At 59.5% G+C, this 15,083-nt stretch overlaps 3 protein-coding genes across 3 annotated transcripts, besides 1 other annotated feature; all 3 read right to left on the bottom strand.

Moving 5' to 3' along the window:
- Positions 1-166: 166 nt before the first annotated feature.
- On the bottom strand, positions 167-8,041 carry LPMP_352330 (hypothetical protein; the record flags this gene model as incomplete). The annotated part of the gene is made up of 1 exon (XM_010704868.1): positions 167-8,041. One exon carries the CDS (start codon positions 8,039-8,041, stop codon positions 167-169), a length of 7,875 nt encoding a protein of 2,624 aa, XP_010703170.1.
- A 1,233-nt stretch (positions 8,042-9,274) lies between these two features.
- Positions 9,275-9,973: a repeat region.
- A 247-nt stretch (positions 9,974-10,220) lies between these two features.
- LPMP_352320 (vacuolar protein sorting-associated protein 45-like protein) lies at positions 10,221-11,897 on the bottom strand (the record flags this gene model as incomplete). The annotated part of the gene is made up of 1 exon (XM_010704867.1): positions 10,221-11,897. One exon carries the CDS (start codon positions 11,895-11,897, stop codon positions 10,221-10,223), a length of 1,677 nt encoding a protein of 558 aa, XP_010703169.1.
- Positions 11,898-13,528: 1,631 nt separating this feature from the next.
- Positions 13,529-14,641, bottom strand: LPMP_352310 (hypothetical protein; the record flags this gene model as incomplete). Its single annotated transcript, XM_010704866.1, has 1 exon — positions 13,529-14,641. The coding sequence occupies one exon, from the start codon at positions 14,639-14,641 to the stop codon at positions 13,529-13,531; it is 1,113 nt and encodes a 370-aa protein (XP_010703168.1).
- Positions 14,642-15,083: the final 442 nt, after the last annotated feature.

Genomic DNA, 15,083 nt, shown 5'->3' with positions numbered 1-15,083 from the left:
AAGCACGAGCTGAGAAAGGGAAAGAGAAGGTTGCAAAACACCAACACATCCTCGTCACCGGGGTGGCCCCAAGCACCACGTTTGCCTTGACGAGACAACTGCCCGACGTTTCACCCACCCACTCCGCCCCCCACACACACATGCACTTGTTTTATAAGGGCAGAGGTTAGACTTGGGTGGCCATCACTTCGATCAGTGCATCGAGCCGTTGGAGCACTGTCGAGATGTAGGCGTAGCGGTTCATATGTTGTCGCTGTGCCTTGTGCAGGTCCTTGATCGACTTCAACGACGCGCCATCGCTTATGGCGGCGGCAGCAGCAGCAATGCTTTCTTCCTCCATACCCTTCACATTTTCCTTCACCATCACCTCTGCTAACGCATCGCGCAGGGATTGAGTGAGCAGTTCAAAGCGACGTAGATGAAGAGAAGCCATGTCGCGCATCAGCCGGTGCTGATGTTCCACCTCTTCTTTGATTTTGCGTTCTGCAATCGCGCGTAGCTTGATGCGCCGCTCTTCGCGCTTCGCTGAGGAGAGCCGTTTCCCGTGGTGGCGGCTGCGACAAGGTCGCTTCATTACTGAGGTATTCGTTATTGCCGCACCCGTCGCCGGCGATGCTGGTGCCGGAGCTGAAGCAGCGGACTGCCGCGTTGTCCTGCCAGCACTCCAGCTGTACCTCCGCGTTTGTAGGCGCGGCGCAGCCGCGGAAGCCCATGGCGCCATGGCCGTTGACGCTGCTGCGCCAGCGGTAGGTCGGCGAACACCGACTGGCTGGCTACCTCCACGGCGGCGCTTCTTGCGTGATACTGCGGTGGGAGCTGGATTGCCTTCACGACGTGTCTCCTCACCACTGCCGGCAGCGCTCATCACAGAAAACAGCGACTTGTCGACCACTGGTGTTGAGGAGCGAGCTGTCGTGGCGCTGCTGAGAGCCGAAGACGGTGACCGCTCTGCTTGCGCTGCTCGCCTCCTTTTCCCCTTTGCGGCGCCCCTGGGCGGTGTGCGAGCACTGTCGAGGTCGGTTTTAGGATTTGTATCATGTGCAGTCGCAACAGTGAGCTCACTGCCAGTTGCTTCAGGTGGCGAGAGCGCCTTGGAGTGGTGTACCAAGGCGTCTTCAAGGGGTCGAAGGTACCAAGGGGAGGCCCGAGAAACACCGTCACTGCCCTGCACTTTCCCGACGTCCTGCTCCATCCGTGCTCGCCGAGACCACCGCGAGGGGGTAAAGACGTGCCGAGGTGCTGACATCACTGTTGGTCGTTCCTTTGTTTCCCGGCAGCAGTCGGCCTCCGCGCTTTCGTCACTGTCACTACCGCTGCTGCTGCTGCTGCTTCCCCTCTTCACCATGAAGTAGAAGGTGGCCATGTACTGGCGCCGTGCAACGCGTATCGACACCTGGGCCAACCGCAGCGCGCGCTCCACCTCCTCGACGGTGTTCACCATCGCCTGTAACACAGGGCGGACGTGGCGCTGGAACTGCGGACCACAGAGCATGTAGAACTCGCACTCGCGCAAGAATGCAGCGTGGTCAATTGTGAAGCTCTCAAGGGCACTGTACGTGTAGAGGACTCCGGCCTCGAATTGCAGACTCTTTCGGTACGCCGTCGTCAGCTCTACCAGTCGGCCCCACAATGTCTCTTGAAGGCTGGACACCAACACTTGACGCACGACACTGCAAAAGAAGAAGACGCTGGGGATGCCACTATCCATGCCGGTGCGCCACGCATGCAGCACGATCCGCTCCGCGCTCTTCCAAAACAGGAGCGTGCGAAAGATGGCGCCAGTGCAATGCAGCATGTGATCAGGCAGCAACCAAGCTCCACTGCACCACGGGCTCACCGCCACCAGGCTGAGCGAGGCAAGGAAGGATTGAATAGGAGACAGCGACCTTGACACTTTCTCTGCGTTGTCGTGCGATGAGGGCGCCGATTGGCGTGGCAGACGGGAAGCCCTGGAGGCGTTCCAGCTACCCTCCTCAGCTGCACCGTCGCCCTCTGTGAAGCCGACAGCACTCTCGAGAGCCTTTCCTGAAGAGTCAAGCTGTTCATGTCCTTCGTCATCCTTTGATGTGAGCCTCCACTCCAGCTTTACCGTCAATTCCCCATTCGTGACACATGTTGCCCACTCACGCTGGAAGGCAGAGTTGAGGGAGGAGAGCGCGTCGGCCACCGTCACCCCCTGCCGGGTGTCTTTGAGCGCCGCCAACGCCGACAGCCGCGTCTCCCCCATTATAATTGAGTGCACCATCGCCGGTTCTTCAGCCTCTGCCATCACTTCCAGTGCGGTGTCGACACACGCTATCCAGACATCCATGAGGCGCATGGCAATCGGCGCCTTCTGCAGCAAGCAAACGTCCAGAAACTGCGTTGTGAGGCGGTAGAGAGAGCCGTAAGGCGGCAACAGCGTTAGCTGCAGCGCCTTGTGCGTGAGGAAGTTGGCTGTGTACTGGCCAAGCGCGCGGTAGTACCCGCTACAGCGTTGCAACGCTTCCGCCTCGTCGCAGGTGAGGGCGAGGTCGACAAGAAGTGCGCGGTCCACCTCCGCACCGATGAGAACGTGGTGCAGCGGGGTGAGGTCGTCAAAGTACCAGCGATGCGCCTCCCCTGCGGTCCACGACCACAACTCGTCTGTGAAGCTCTTCCCCATGGCTGCTGTCCTCGTCATCGACGTCCTCACTTCACGCCAGACTCGCTGTGGATCATCTTGCTGCCACGCAGAATCTAGCGCCGGAGGTAGATCCGCGTTCCTCCTCAGCTGAGTTGCACTGTCGTCCGCACCGACATCCTCCTCGGCGCGATCGTCACATGCCGCGGCATCACGTTCTGTTTTGGTCGGCATTGAAGAGAACTTCTGAGCCGAGAGGCACCACTTTGGCACTGCGGTGCTGTCCTTAGGACCGTTGCAGCAGGGGTCTGTCAAGACCGCAGCAGCAGCAGCCAACTGACGAAGGTATTCTGGATCATCAACTGTGCAAGCGGCCAGCTGCGCTTGTCGTGCTGCAAGCTCTGCCAGCGCCGCTTCCTCTGCCTCACGACGCGCGTAGCTTTTGGGGCCAGTGCGCATCAGCAAGAACTCATCGTCGTTGATGTCCGCCACTCTGAAGAGCGCATCTGGGTGGGCGTACCCTAGCTCGTCGCGCCGCACCGCCTCTGCGTGCGCTTCATCCGTTGCAACAGCAGCAACCATCTCTGCGTGCTCTTTCAGTATTGCCGCCTCGACTTGTTCGCAGCGCTGCTGCGATGACTGCGACAGCGGGACTTGCCAAAGAGTCGAAGCGGAGGGCCTAGCAAACGACGCGACAGCGCCGTGTGCCGGCCCAACAAGGCCCCTCTTCTCCATAACGCCAAACGCTGACAGGGCGGCTGGGTCGACATCACGCAGCTGCCGAATGACCGCTGGTCCCACACCACCGCCCTCGCTCTTCTGCACACTAGCTCCGTCTGACAGCGCGTCGGTGAGCGCGACGCCCCTAGTGCTGGCTGGTGCCGCGGACCCTCGCCTTGGCGTGAGCCCCGACAGCGGCGGTGACCCTGGTGGCCTTGGGCAGTTGTTCATGAACAGTGCACTTGCGCTGAGAGAGCGCCACTTCCGCCCATATGACTGAAGAGTGTCGTGCGTGCTTACTCGACGACGCATCCCCGATGTCGCGGGCAGCTCCACGATGGTGGGGTTCGCCGCAAAGCTCGTGCGGCGCGGACGACTAGCGAAGGCACGACTGCCACGCCTCCCTCCGGTCACGCCATCGACGCCATCCTCGTAGTCTGGCACGGCGTACAGGATCACCGGCGGTGCAACGCGCGACGGCGGCAGGTGGTGAAGCGGCACCACGGCACGCATCTGCGCCATTGCAGCGCCGGGGATGAAAGGCTCTCCGTCCGTGCCGTGTTGTTCAGTTTCCTCGACGGAGTGCGACGCTGCTTCTTGGACTTCTGCGTGCCCGACTGCGCGTATCATGTACATATCTCGCAGCTCATCAACGATGCTCTCCATGGCGCGCACTCGCCGCAGTCGTAGCGCCAGTCGCTGGGCCTTCCAATCACTCAGCCGGCCTTCGCGTCGACGGCGCCACAGTTGGGCGTCAAACTCGGCGCGGAGCGTGTGGCGGGACTGGCCAAGGTCTGTCTCCGTCTGCTGCTCGAGCAGCGAGACTTGACGTAGCTCCTCTGTGATGGCGCCATAGAGGGCCATGGTACCACGCGACGAGGTCGTCGAGCTCACTGCTGTGCCGGTAGAGAAGCGGGAACCGGCGATGCGGCGCAGACCAAGCACACTCGTCGCAGTTGTAGAGGAACGAGGAGATGAGGAAGCGAGAGAGGCGTTGTCCACCTCCTGCCGCCCGTTTGCTGCTCTCGCCATCCCCGAGTAAACACCATGGTCCTCTTCTTCGTCGGAGTTCATGAAAATGGTGACGTACGACGGCACCTCACCCATCGACTCCTTTGGTGGGAAAACAGCCGCGTCGTGAGGAAAGTGACGAAGATGGTGATCGTCTGGTTCACCTTTCCCTGCATCACATGCGGCCCGTGCAGCGGTGGAACAGAGGAGGGACGTATCGACACGACCAGTGTGAGTTTCGGAAGAAGCAGCGTCATCTGCCCTTTCTTTTCCCCCCGCTGCCGCCTCTCCAGCAGCACACAATCCCGCCTCCTCGTCGGCTTGCAGCCACAGTGACGGGTCTGGTGCAGCTTCCGCAGGGCTATCCTGGCCGCCGCCTTCCCTGGGATTCGCGGCCTCCACCATTTCAAGCAAGACACCAGTGCAGGCCTTGTAGTGCTCCTTCCACCAGTTGATGGCGCCGTATGACGACATTACGTCGACACGCGGCAGCAGCGGCAATAGGGCCGCGTCTTCGGCATCGCCATCGTCGTTTGCACCAGTCTCCGCGCGTCCCACACCGTGCGCTGCATCTGCTGTCGGTGCTCCGTGTACGAGTCGCTCGATGAACTGTTCGATCGCGCGTCGCAGCGTCTGCGTATCGAGCAGCTCCTCTGCATAGTCCTCGGCCGCAGCTTCATTGACCTCTGCCATGGCCTCCAGTCGGCGCGCGTCTTTTTGGGCGCTGAGCACCACCTGCGAAGCAGCTGCTCGAAGCACCCGCAGGCTTACTCCGGCTTGAAGAAGATCTGTGGCAGCTGCAACCGAGAGAAATACTGGTAGCCGCTGTGGTGACGGCTCCAAGGCGAAGCCGCTGTGCGTCTGGCCGTGGGACGACACCACAAAGAACTCGTCATACGGATCGGCCAGCTCGCCTGCCGTGAGCCAGCGGTGCAGCATCGTATTCAGAGGGCGCAGAACGGCGCGGAGCAGGATCCCGATGGCGTCGATGGAGTCACTGAGCAGCTCCTTGCGCTGCAGCTCCCACGCATCTCCCTTGTTGTCGGCGCCGAGGGGTGAGAATTCTACCCTGGGAGGCGCCGTCCCCGATTCAACGGCAGCCAGGGCAGCTCCAAATTTCTGCCGCTGCTGGTGGACGCCGCCGCCCCAGGTCTTCACCTGCAGCGGTGTCTCGTCACTACCCTCACCGCCAAACGAGATGAGCATTTCAGCGAGCCGCTCCTGCTGAAGCTCGTGGTAGTGTGTGGCAGTGCTGCCGTGCTGACCAAGCGCGTCGACGTGACGTGCGCTGAAGCACTCGTACAAGCGCGAGAGAAGTAACGCCGATGAGCATCGATCTTGGAGGACGTCAAAGGGGTCCCATGTTTCGGGCGCTGCTGGTGCGTGCCGAAGGGTTGCTGGGGCAGCCGCAGCCGCCGGGACGCCGAAAAACGCCGCAAGCACCTCCACCTGCTCCACTGCGCGCTGCAGCCTTTGTTGTGCTGTAAGTAGCTCTGCAAAGCTTAGTTCGTGCGGCCCGCCTGCCTGGTCTGCCAGTTCCCCGATCTGTCGCCGCAGCAAACACAGCAGGAGGCGCAGGGTGTTCATGGCACAGCGGCCGTAGCTGCCGAGAGTGCCGCGCAGCGTGACGTCGTCAGCCAGGTCGCACAGACGGTGAAGACGGCGCAGCAGCGTTCCGTAGTAGCAGCCCCACTCCAACAAGGAGGCTAAACCACTGATAGCAGTGGCGGCAGCGGCTGTCCCGGCGCCACATTTGGTCTGCAACGGGCGGGCATAAAACTCTTTGCGAACGCGCAGCGCCGGTAGGTTTGGCCCAGCCGTATTGTCCCTATCGGTAAGACAAAATGGATCAGCAAGGCCAGCGGTGCACCAGTGCAGGGCCAGGTGCACCTGCGCGTATAGAACCCTGTCGTACAACGGCTGGCAGGATACGAAAGGGGTACGGCACGCGGGCAGGGCGGCTGTCACAGACTCGGCCTCATGCTGCTTTGTCGGTGTTGCCTCTTCATTGTCGGGGACACCATCGGCCTCACTACGGTGTGAACTGATGCGATGAGCGCAGTCGGCTGCAAAGAGGGCCTCGACGGCAGGGTCTTCCACCGCCACCATCGCCTGTCCCCAGTGGAAACCACCGAAGCGAGTTGCGGGTCTCGCCTCGCGTGCCACGTTCAGCGCAGCTGAGGGTGATGTTGTGGCAAACGGAAGCCCGCTGTTGTGCACAAGAGCCGTCAACGCAGCGGCATCGTCGCTGTCTGCCATGCCAGGTAGAGGAGTCCACGAGCTACGCACACTGTCGAGCAACGATACGACAGCGGTGAAGCGGGTGCCAGCGCCCCCAGACAAGTGGCTACTGCGGGTGCATAAACCCTTTCCAGCTACGGTGGCCTCGACCACCGGATCGAGGTCGCACGTCCAGCGCTGTTGTCGGCGCAGCGCCTGTGAGCGCTCCACCAGCGCCACTGTCGATGGCGCTAGCCAGCAATACGGTTGGTATGGCAACGCCGCAGCTGGGCGTACAGCGCCAGCACTGTTAGAGTAATGGTATATCGATTGCTCGTTTTTCGAAGATAGCATCGCGGGGCCGGCGTAATTGAAGTCGTCTAACCGTGATTTTGTGCGCGTGAGGTTGCCGACAACGGAAGGCCATGCCATGGAGAGGGGAGCTGAGGTCAGCGCAGTGGTGCCGGTGGTACTTTGCGGCGGTGTACGCAGTCCATCTGCTAGGAGCGCGGGCGTGTCATCACCGCACATGACGATCGACCGCCGCGGTGTGTTCGCTGCAATGCTCGTGCGGAGAATGATATAGAGCAGCTGCTCAGCAATGGTAGCAGAGGCGTATGAGTTGGCCATATCATCTCGGTCATGGTGCGGTAACGCGGTGGCCGAGGTTGAGGCGGAGTCGCCGCTTTTCATAATGTTGCGCTGCCCAAAGGGCGGCTTTGCCCGCTCCTTCATCATTGCTGTGGAGGCGGATGCGGGGCTCGGCGCCTGCCCACCTAGTCCGTCAACTGGCTCATGAATTGCCTTGGCTGCGGCTGCGCACGGTGAGTTTGCCACGGCGGCAGCAGCACTGCGCACACCGCACATAATCTGGGCTGCGAAAAAGTCAACCAAATACGCTTGTGTCGGCGAGACATCCGACATGACAGTGCGTGTGTGGAGCAGCAGCTGCGCCACTGCCTCGCGCACACCGTCTCCGCCTTCAGGAGCGCGCTCGCGGCGCAGCGAGATGCGAGTCGACACGGTTGAGCGAAAGAACGAGTCGAGCGCAAGTTGCCGCAGTCGTCGTCTCTTCGCTTGCCAAGACGGCGTTCCACGAGCGTAGAGTACCGCACGCACCGCAGCAGTGGAAGCATCGGTGGCAGCCATCGTCCAGCTCAGCGGCTCAAGGCGACCGCCACCGCGGGCAGCCGACGCGGTTAAGGTATCCAGCACGCCCTCCGGCGCACTGTTCATCGTCGCAGTGTAGTGGGAGCGGTCCAACGACAACAGAAGCGGCAGCGCAGTAACGAGGTTCAACACGCTCACCGGTGTTCCCGGTGCACCGAAGAAGGTAGAGGGGGCGATCCTGTGCGCCATATCCGACAGAAGAAGCGGTGCTGGGCACCGTTCCGACGTGGTATGCGGTGGGTTGGGGTGCGACCCATGTGATCGAGGAACGCCATCGCTGTGCGATGAGGGCAGCAGCGCGAAATCACCTTCGTCCATTACCTTAGCGCGACGGAACGAGCGAGGACAGCGATACACGCGAATTCAAGGAGAGCAAACAAGAACAACCCCCGCACCACCGCTGTGCTGGTACTTCCGCTGCGTGAGTGTCACCTTGTTCGCGCTCCCGCTCTCTCCCTCTATACGCTTCGTCTTTCTTTTTTTTCTACAGGATTTCCAAAAGAAAACAACAACGAGTTCGCGCACTTTGGGCTTCGGGGTCTACGTAATCTTATCCGCTTCTCTAGCGTGGCAGCTGGCACATCACTGCCGCCCCCTCGGCTGCACAGCGGCAGGAGAATGGGGAAGCAAACACACTCAGAAGGGTTCTCCCTTTTCTCTTCTCTATCCATAGCAGAGGCGCACGTGCCTGGTGTAGCCCATGTAAGCGCGTGCGATTTTGTATGGTAAGTATATGTATGTGCTTGTGAAATTTCTGTGAGGGTATAGATGTGTCGGAATCCGCTCTGTTCCGCACAGCAGTGTGCGTAACGACCGACCACAGCTACAACGTAATCGCTGAGTGCCCGTCGCAAAGGGGGGTGTGCGGGGGAGGGGGGCTGGGTTCACGGTTCCAGTGCATTAACTGAGTGTGCGTGTGCTTTAGGGAAGAGCCGTGGGAAGAGGGGGAGAAGGTTGGGTGAAGCGAAGTCCAAAATGTGCTTCGATGTCAGTCGAGCGTTCTTTTCGCGCCGGAGAGGGGAAGAAGTGAGGGTGAGGGAGAGGAGGAGGGGTGCCGGCGAGTGAGGAGGCAGCGGTGAGTGGCTGTCTCGCCTTTTTCTTTGTGTGTGTGTGTTTATTCCTTCTTCGTAGCCTGGAAAGGTTAGCGGCGTGATGGTTTCTCCTGCCCCTGCTCCCCTCATTTGCTTGCCTACCCCCTATTGCACTGAGCGATGTGGACCACTCCAGAGCCGGCAAAAAAAAAAAGAAGCAACGGACAAAAGCGCGTGAGCGGCCGGCATAAGGGGCAGACGAACGGACTGAAAAAATGAAAAACGGTGCTGTGACGCCCCTCCCCCTCCCCTCCCCCAACAGACCCGTGCAGAGACGAGACACCACTCACTCGGAATCGCCAGTACAGGTGCGCGCGTGTATGTGTGCGTGCATATGTGATGGAGTGGAGAGAGAGAGAGACGGGGGGGGGGGGAAGAGCGCACGGCAAGTAAGTGCGGGATTGCAAGCAAAGAAAGGCTAAGCAACAACGAAAGTGCGGTGCGTAAAAGATAATAATCTTTAACGTGTCATTGGGCCACGAACAGGCCACCAAACGTACGCACACACACCGTCACAGCCCACCTACGCCTCTGTAGCACTGCGGCTGGGCCCTGGCCGCCTGGGACGAGCCGCCCTGCCGACGAATCGGGCCGTGCGCCTTGACGGACGCGTCCCCGTCCTTCCTCGTCCCCCTTTCACATACGTGCAGCGCGATTGGCGCCAGACGGACTCGGATGGACTGCACGCCGCGACCCAAGCGGGCCCTCTCCAGGGCTCTGCTCGAGAACGGGGGCAGTGGTGCCTGTCGTGCGGGTAACATGGGAGTAGGCCAGGCACATGCCGGATGAGCTCAAGGAGTAATGTGGTCAGCCTCAGGTCAGGGGTCCTCTAAGAGCCTGTAGCCTGCCTGCGTGCTGTGTTTCACCCCCCCTGTCGCTCCAAGCCGCAGCATCCCATAATGTGATGTGGCAACTCCTCACATGGGAGTCTGAGGGACTCGATGGTGTCATTCGGGATGGTCTCGTCATGCTTCCGGCATCTGTGCCGCATCGGCGCACCTGTTCGGATGTGGGAGGTGCCGCACATTTCGCGCACGCGCACATTGAAGCTGATCGGTGTGGGTCTCCTCGCGCCTCTTCTGTCCATCATTCTTGCCCCTTCTCACCTGCGGATCGCTTGCCTGGATGCGATACACCATGTCAGCTGTGCTCGACAGCGGCATGCTGAACGACACACGTAAAACACCGTCGTGGTAATCGCAAGGGCTCAATCGGAGAGGAAGTTAAGAGCAAAAGAAACGAGCAGGATGCCGCGGTAAGGTGCAACGATGACGTGAAGCCACAGTTTGAGCAGGGGAGGCACTTCTTTCGGGGACACACCCCCACAGAAACATGCAGGTAAGCCACACCAGCCCTCGGGGCTATGGCAGTCCTAGTTGCGGCAGCTGCAGCTCGTCACCGGTCTCTTACGAAGGCGACAGCTGTTCAAGCAAATTCAGGAACGAGTGCGTGTTGAGAGTGGCTTCGCCGCCGATTGATGCCTTGATGCTACTTCCGCCGGCTGCAAACGAGGCTGTATCAGTCGGCTTGTACGCGGTGCGGGCGTTTATGCTACGTACTAGCGCTGCCTCCTCGAATGTATACCCGCCGCACATGTACACAATCGCCTCCGTTGCCTTGTACTCCGCGTTCAGCATGCCGCCGCCGGAGGAGGAGGTCGACTGTTCCAGGTACGGGTACGAAGCAGTGTCGAGCTGACCGCTGTACAGCTGTTGCAGGGTGCGCTTCAGGACAGGCTCATGCTGAGTGTAAATGTTTCCGACATCCACAAACGTCTTCACAATTTTTGCCATGACACCGGTCGCGGCAAACAGGCGATCGGTGGCTCGGTGATGACCGTAGTACTGCCGCAGCTTGCTAAGGAGCAGGGCGTAGTTGGAGTTGACGCGGTCGAGGTACGGTGTCACCTGCGATGCGCCGCTGGGCTGCTCATAACGAAGATGGTAGATGAGGCAGAGGCGCGTGAGGTCATCTTGGCTTGTACTGGCGCTCGACGCGATGGACTGCAGGCGTGCCCAGTGGTTACGCTGGTCCGAAGAGGCGATCATGTCCTGCTCTAATAGAGAGACCTCCAGCAGGTTGCGCTTTTTGATGACACTGGAGAGATACGTGGTCACGGTCGTGTGCTTCGTGACGGACCCGGTGAGACTCTTCGTCTGCGGAATTTTCTGCATGAAATCCTTGAGCTCTTCGAGGGTGGCGGTGGGGCGGTCAAGATTCAGCGCTGCCTTGCACTGGTCGACGTACTTCTTCACGCTGTTGCACAGGTCGCCCCAGTTGCTAAACATGTTGTTGGCGAAGAACGAGTCATCATGTTCGGAGAAGACGTAGCCCTCCTCCTCGGCTCCTTGCACGTCTGCCGGCAGCTTGAGCGTGTTGGAGCGCAGCCCGATGTGTTCGTGAAGCATTGCCTGGTAGGTCCATGGGGTGAGAAGCGGGGTGAGCGGGTCGTCGCTGCGGTCCAACAGCAGCAACACCGTGTCCCGTGTTGGGTAGTCGTACAGGCTGGTGTCACTTTTCAGGACCTCCACCAGCTCTGCGGTGAGGCGCTGCACAAACGGGCTATTCTTCTGGTAGCGAATGTAGGGTCGCCGGCGCTGCGCCACCATGAGCGAGGCCAGCCCCTCCGCCAGTCGGCGCACCTGCGAGGCAGACATGAATGAAGACACAAGCGACTGCGGCGGCGGCGTCTCCAGAACGAAGGCGTCATTATTGACGGCGTTAAAATCGCAGAACACCTCTTGCACCTGCTCCACAAGCGAGTCGTTGTCAGCATGTGCGAGGCGATCCAGCATCTCCGCGGTGGCCGTGCCACAGAAGAAGATGTGGTAGCTGCGGTACTTCGCCATGCGCAGCTCCACACACGCCGCGTCCACACTTGCGAGGCGTGGCCGCAGAAGAATATAACACCGCAGCATCTTCATCAAGTTCCGCTGTCGCGCCGCACTGTTAAGGGACTCGATAAGGTACACCTTGTGCTTGAGCAACTCCGTCTGCGAGCAGGCAGTAGCTATCATCGGCAATGCATAATCGTCTACGAGGAGGACCTTCATATCCGTATCACGTGCCAGGATGCAGTTCATGTAGGCGTCGATGAGGGAAAAGAAGTTGTTCGATGCTGCAAGCGCCGAGGAGGACGAGATGGCAGCTGACGCAGTGAGGTGGGCGGTCCCGCCGCCCGCCGCCCGCAGCGTGCTGGAGAAGTTTCTGAGTGTCGCCTGCGCATTCATTGTTATGGCTACGAAAAAAGGAATGACGGTCGACTCTCTGAGCCGGCCAATTTGAGTAAAGGCTCTAGCCTCTGTGAGAAGTGGTTTGAGCGGGGTGGATGTTGTGTGCCTTAGAGCAGCATCGACAGTGAAGGTGGCCCCCAAAACACAACTACTAGAAGGCCGCTTACCTTTACAGAGAGCGGCGCAGGCGCGAAGGGAAAAAAGGCGTGAAACTAAAAAGGCGTGTGCAGAGGTCTGTGAAGGTGTCCTTGGAGTTGTGTGTACACGAGCACCGCAGTGATGTGAGAAAGTGAAAGAGGAAGGGAAGAAGTGGCGGAAGAGGAAGGAAATCCAGTGCGATCTGCGGGATGCACGTCGACACGAAAGCCATGCACCAGAGTGCTTGGTAGGCACACAGCACAGTGGAAAGGTTGACGAAAGAGGAGATATATGAAGGGAGGGCGACAGAGACGGAGGAAGAAGTGCGCGGAGCATCATCGATTCAACACCCTTATCAAGCAGAGTGCAGAGAGTCAGTGCAGAAGAGAAAAAAAGGAGACAGGCGCCTAGAGAGAGAGAGAAGGGTCATATGAAGAGGCAAGCTGTGCGATCCTCTGGTCGCGCGAGTTCCGAAGCCCCCCTCCTTTAGAGGGGGGGAGGCGGGGCACGAAAAAGGCCTGCGGGCCTGGGCCCATCACTAAGTGTGGTTCGCTACTTCAGTGTGTTTGCCTGTACTTCTTGTCTCCGCTAACAGCGCCCGACGCGCGTGTGAAGAGTTCAATGACGGTCAGGAACGGGGGTGAAATGTGCGGCGAAATTGAGCTACACACGACGGACCATACAAAGAAATCCGACCTCACGCAGCTCAGAGAGTTTGTGCGCAGTCTACGAGGGAGGGAAAAACACCAAGACAACACTGACGCGTGATCCCCCAGAGAGTAAGAAGTAAAGAGGAGGTATTGCCCATCCCCTCATCAAAACAACGGCGCCAATCACAAGGCGGGGGCATTATGCAAGGATGCCGGAGGGGAAATGTAGGGGGGGGGGGTGGCGAGGAAAAGGAAGGGGCCCTGGTGAATCACATAAGATTCACGCGAGCAAGGCAAAACACACGCACAACAGCTCCTTTTGCTGCTGCGCTTCTGAGCATTTTTTCCCTCGCTTCGTTTCGTTTCATCCCTTCCCGCTTCCCATTTTTCTGGCCTACGCTTTTTTCTATGCGTGAAGGTGCGAATGCATCTATGGCACATGTGTGCGTGCACGTGCGCGTGCTTCTATGATGCCCTTTGCACCTACTCTTTTCTGCTTCTATGGAGTCCTGCCACGCCGCACCATCGATCTCTCTTCTTGGCCTGTATAGAGGGGCTGGGCATGTAGCACACAAATGATTCAATACGCAATATGTGGGGTGAGGGGAGGGAGAGGAAGGGGACACCAGAGGCGGCCCCACCAACTCCATTTCCCATCGGCGCCTTCTCGGTGCTTTTTTCCTCTGCATTTCGTCAGTATGCACGACGACGCTTTCGTGTCTTCGAGGCTGACGTACCGGAGGAGCAGAGCTGCGCCGCTAGTTGGAGCGTTTCACGCGCTGCTGCAACCTCCTCCTTTTGTCCAGGGATCGTGCACCACGACGGTCCGTAGAGGCGAACTGCGCACGCATCCGTGGTGGCGCCTCCAGAGTGCGGTGTGCACATGAGTACGTCGCTGATCCATTGTTCCACTTCCTCCTCACAGTGAAAAAGCTCGTTGGCATCAGTCACGTTGGACACTGGTGCGTCAGCCTTCATTGTTGCGCTGGAGTTGGTGGAAGGAGGCGACATAGTCCGAGTGGGAGGTGCGGGCGCTAGAGCTGACCTTGCCGGTTGCAGCTCGCCAGCGTTCAGACACAGCTGTACCCACTGTGGTGTGACGCACGTAACGCCGTGTTGACGCGCAACGGCGAGCTTTGTCAGGGATGGCACAGCAGCCCCGGCAGGGTTGTCTCCAGACGGCCCCGTTGACAATCGCTGGCCGGGACAAGTATTTGCTGCCTCTGCTTCTTTGATCGACGACTGTGCCCCTGTGTCGCGACGATCAGCAATGGAAGGGAGAGGTGCAAGAGGGTCAGACACCGCATGCCTCAGGGAATTGGGTGAGAGACGCATGTGACTGTACACCAATAAGTTTGTCGTGTCTAGCAGGTGGTTGTGGTACGTGGCACCGTAAAATTGCATGAGTGCAATAATGTTCGCTTTCAGCTGCAACGGCAGCTGCGTCGTTGTGAAGCGAAGACCAGCAAATAAGTACGGATCGTAAGCGATGGTGTCGGGGTAGTCCCGGCACGGCAGCAAGAGACGGCTTTTGCGCAGGCACTCATGAACCCAATGCTCGTAGACTACTGTGATGCGGCTGGCACGGATGCGATTCTCCATTGATGTGGGGAGTCCATTTGCCTCCGTCCAGCCACGACTGCAGCGCGCTGAAGTGCCCAGCTGATTACCGCCCGCGATGATGACACACGTGACGGGAGTCTTGTCATCCAAGTCGTACACCACACGGGCACCGTTTCGCGTAAGCTCTGCCACCGTCAGCGGCGACGCTGCGAGAGAGACTAAGAAAGTATGGCCGCAAAACATTGCTGGAGGAGGGAGAACTGCCGAGGGTTATCCACGAGCTCGGTGCTGTTGGCCGTGGTGTGTGTGTGTATGTGTATGTCGGTGTGCGGGTGCGCACTGTCTGATTCCAAGAAGAGAAGTATGATGGAGGTAGTGAAGGAGAAAAAGGGAACCAGCACACTTATGTGTGGTATCGCGCCGGGGACAAGAGTCAGATGGAGCGGCGTCGATTAGCGCCTGGCACGGTGCGTCTCTGCGCTTCCCCAGGAAGCCGCAGTTTCTGAAGTGACTGCCTAACACGCGGGAGAGGGAGAGGGGGATGCAAATGTGAGTGAGCGGATTGTGTCGTCCGGAAGATGGAAAGAAGGGTTGGAGAAGAGAGGAGAGGAGGGGAGGGAGGGAGGGGGGGGTATGGAATGAAGAATGGCTGGAACCGAAGGGAAGCAGCAGAAGTAAGCGAGCG

This window comes from Leishmania panamensis, assembly GCF_000755165.1.
Source record: "Leishmania panamensis strain MHOM/PA/94/PSC-1 chromosome 35 sequence".
Taxonomy (NCBI): Eukaryota; Euglenozoa; class Kinetoplastea; order Trypanosomatida; family Trypanosomatidae; genus Leishmania; species Leishmania panamensis.
Note: the sequence above shows the minus strand (reverse complement) of the source record. Positions and strands in the feature narration are given on the sequence as shown.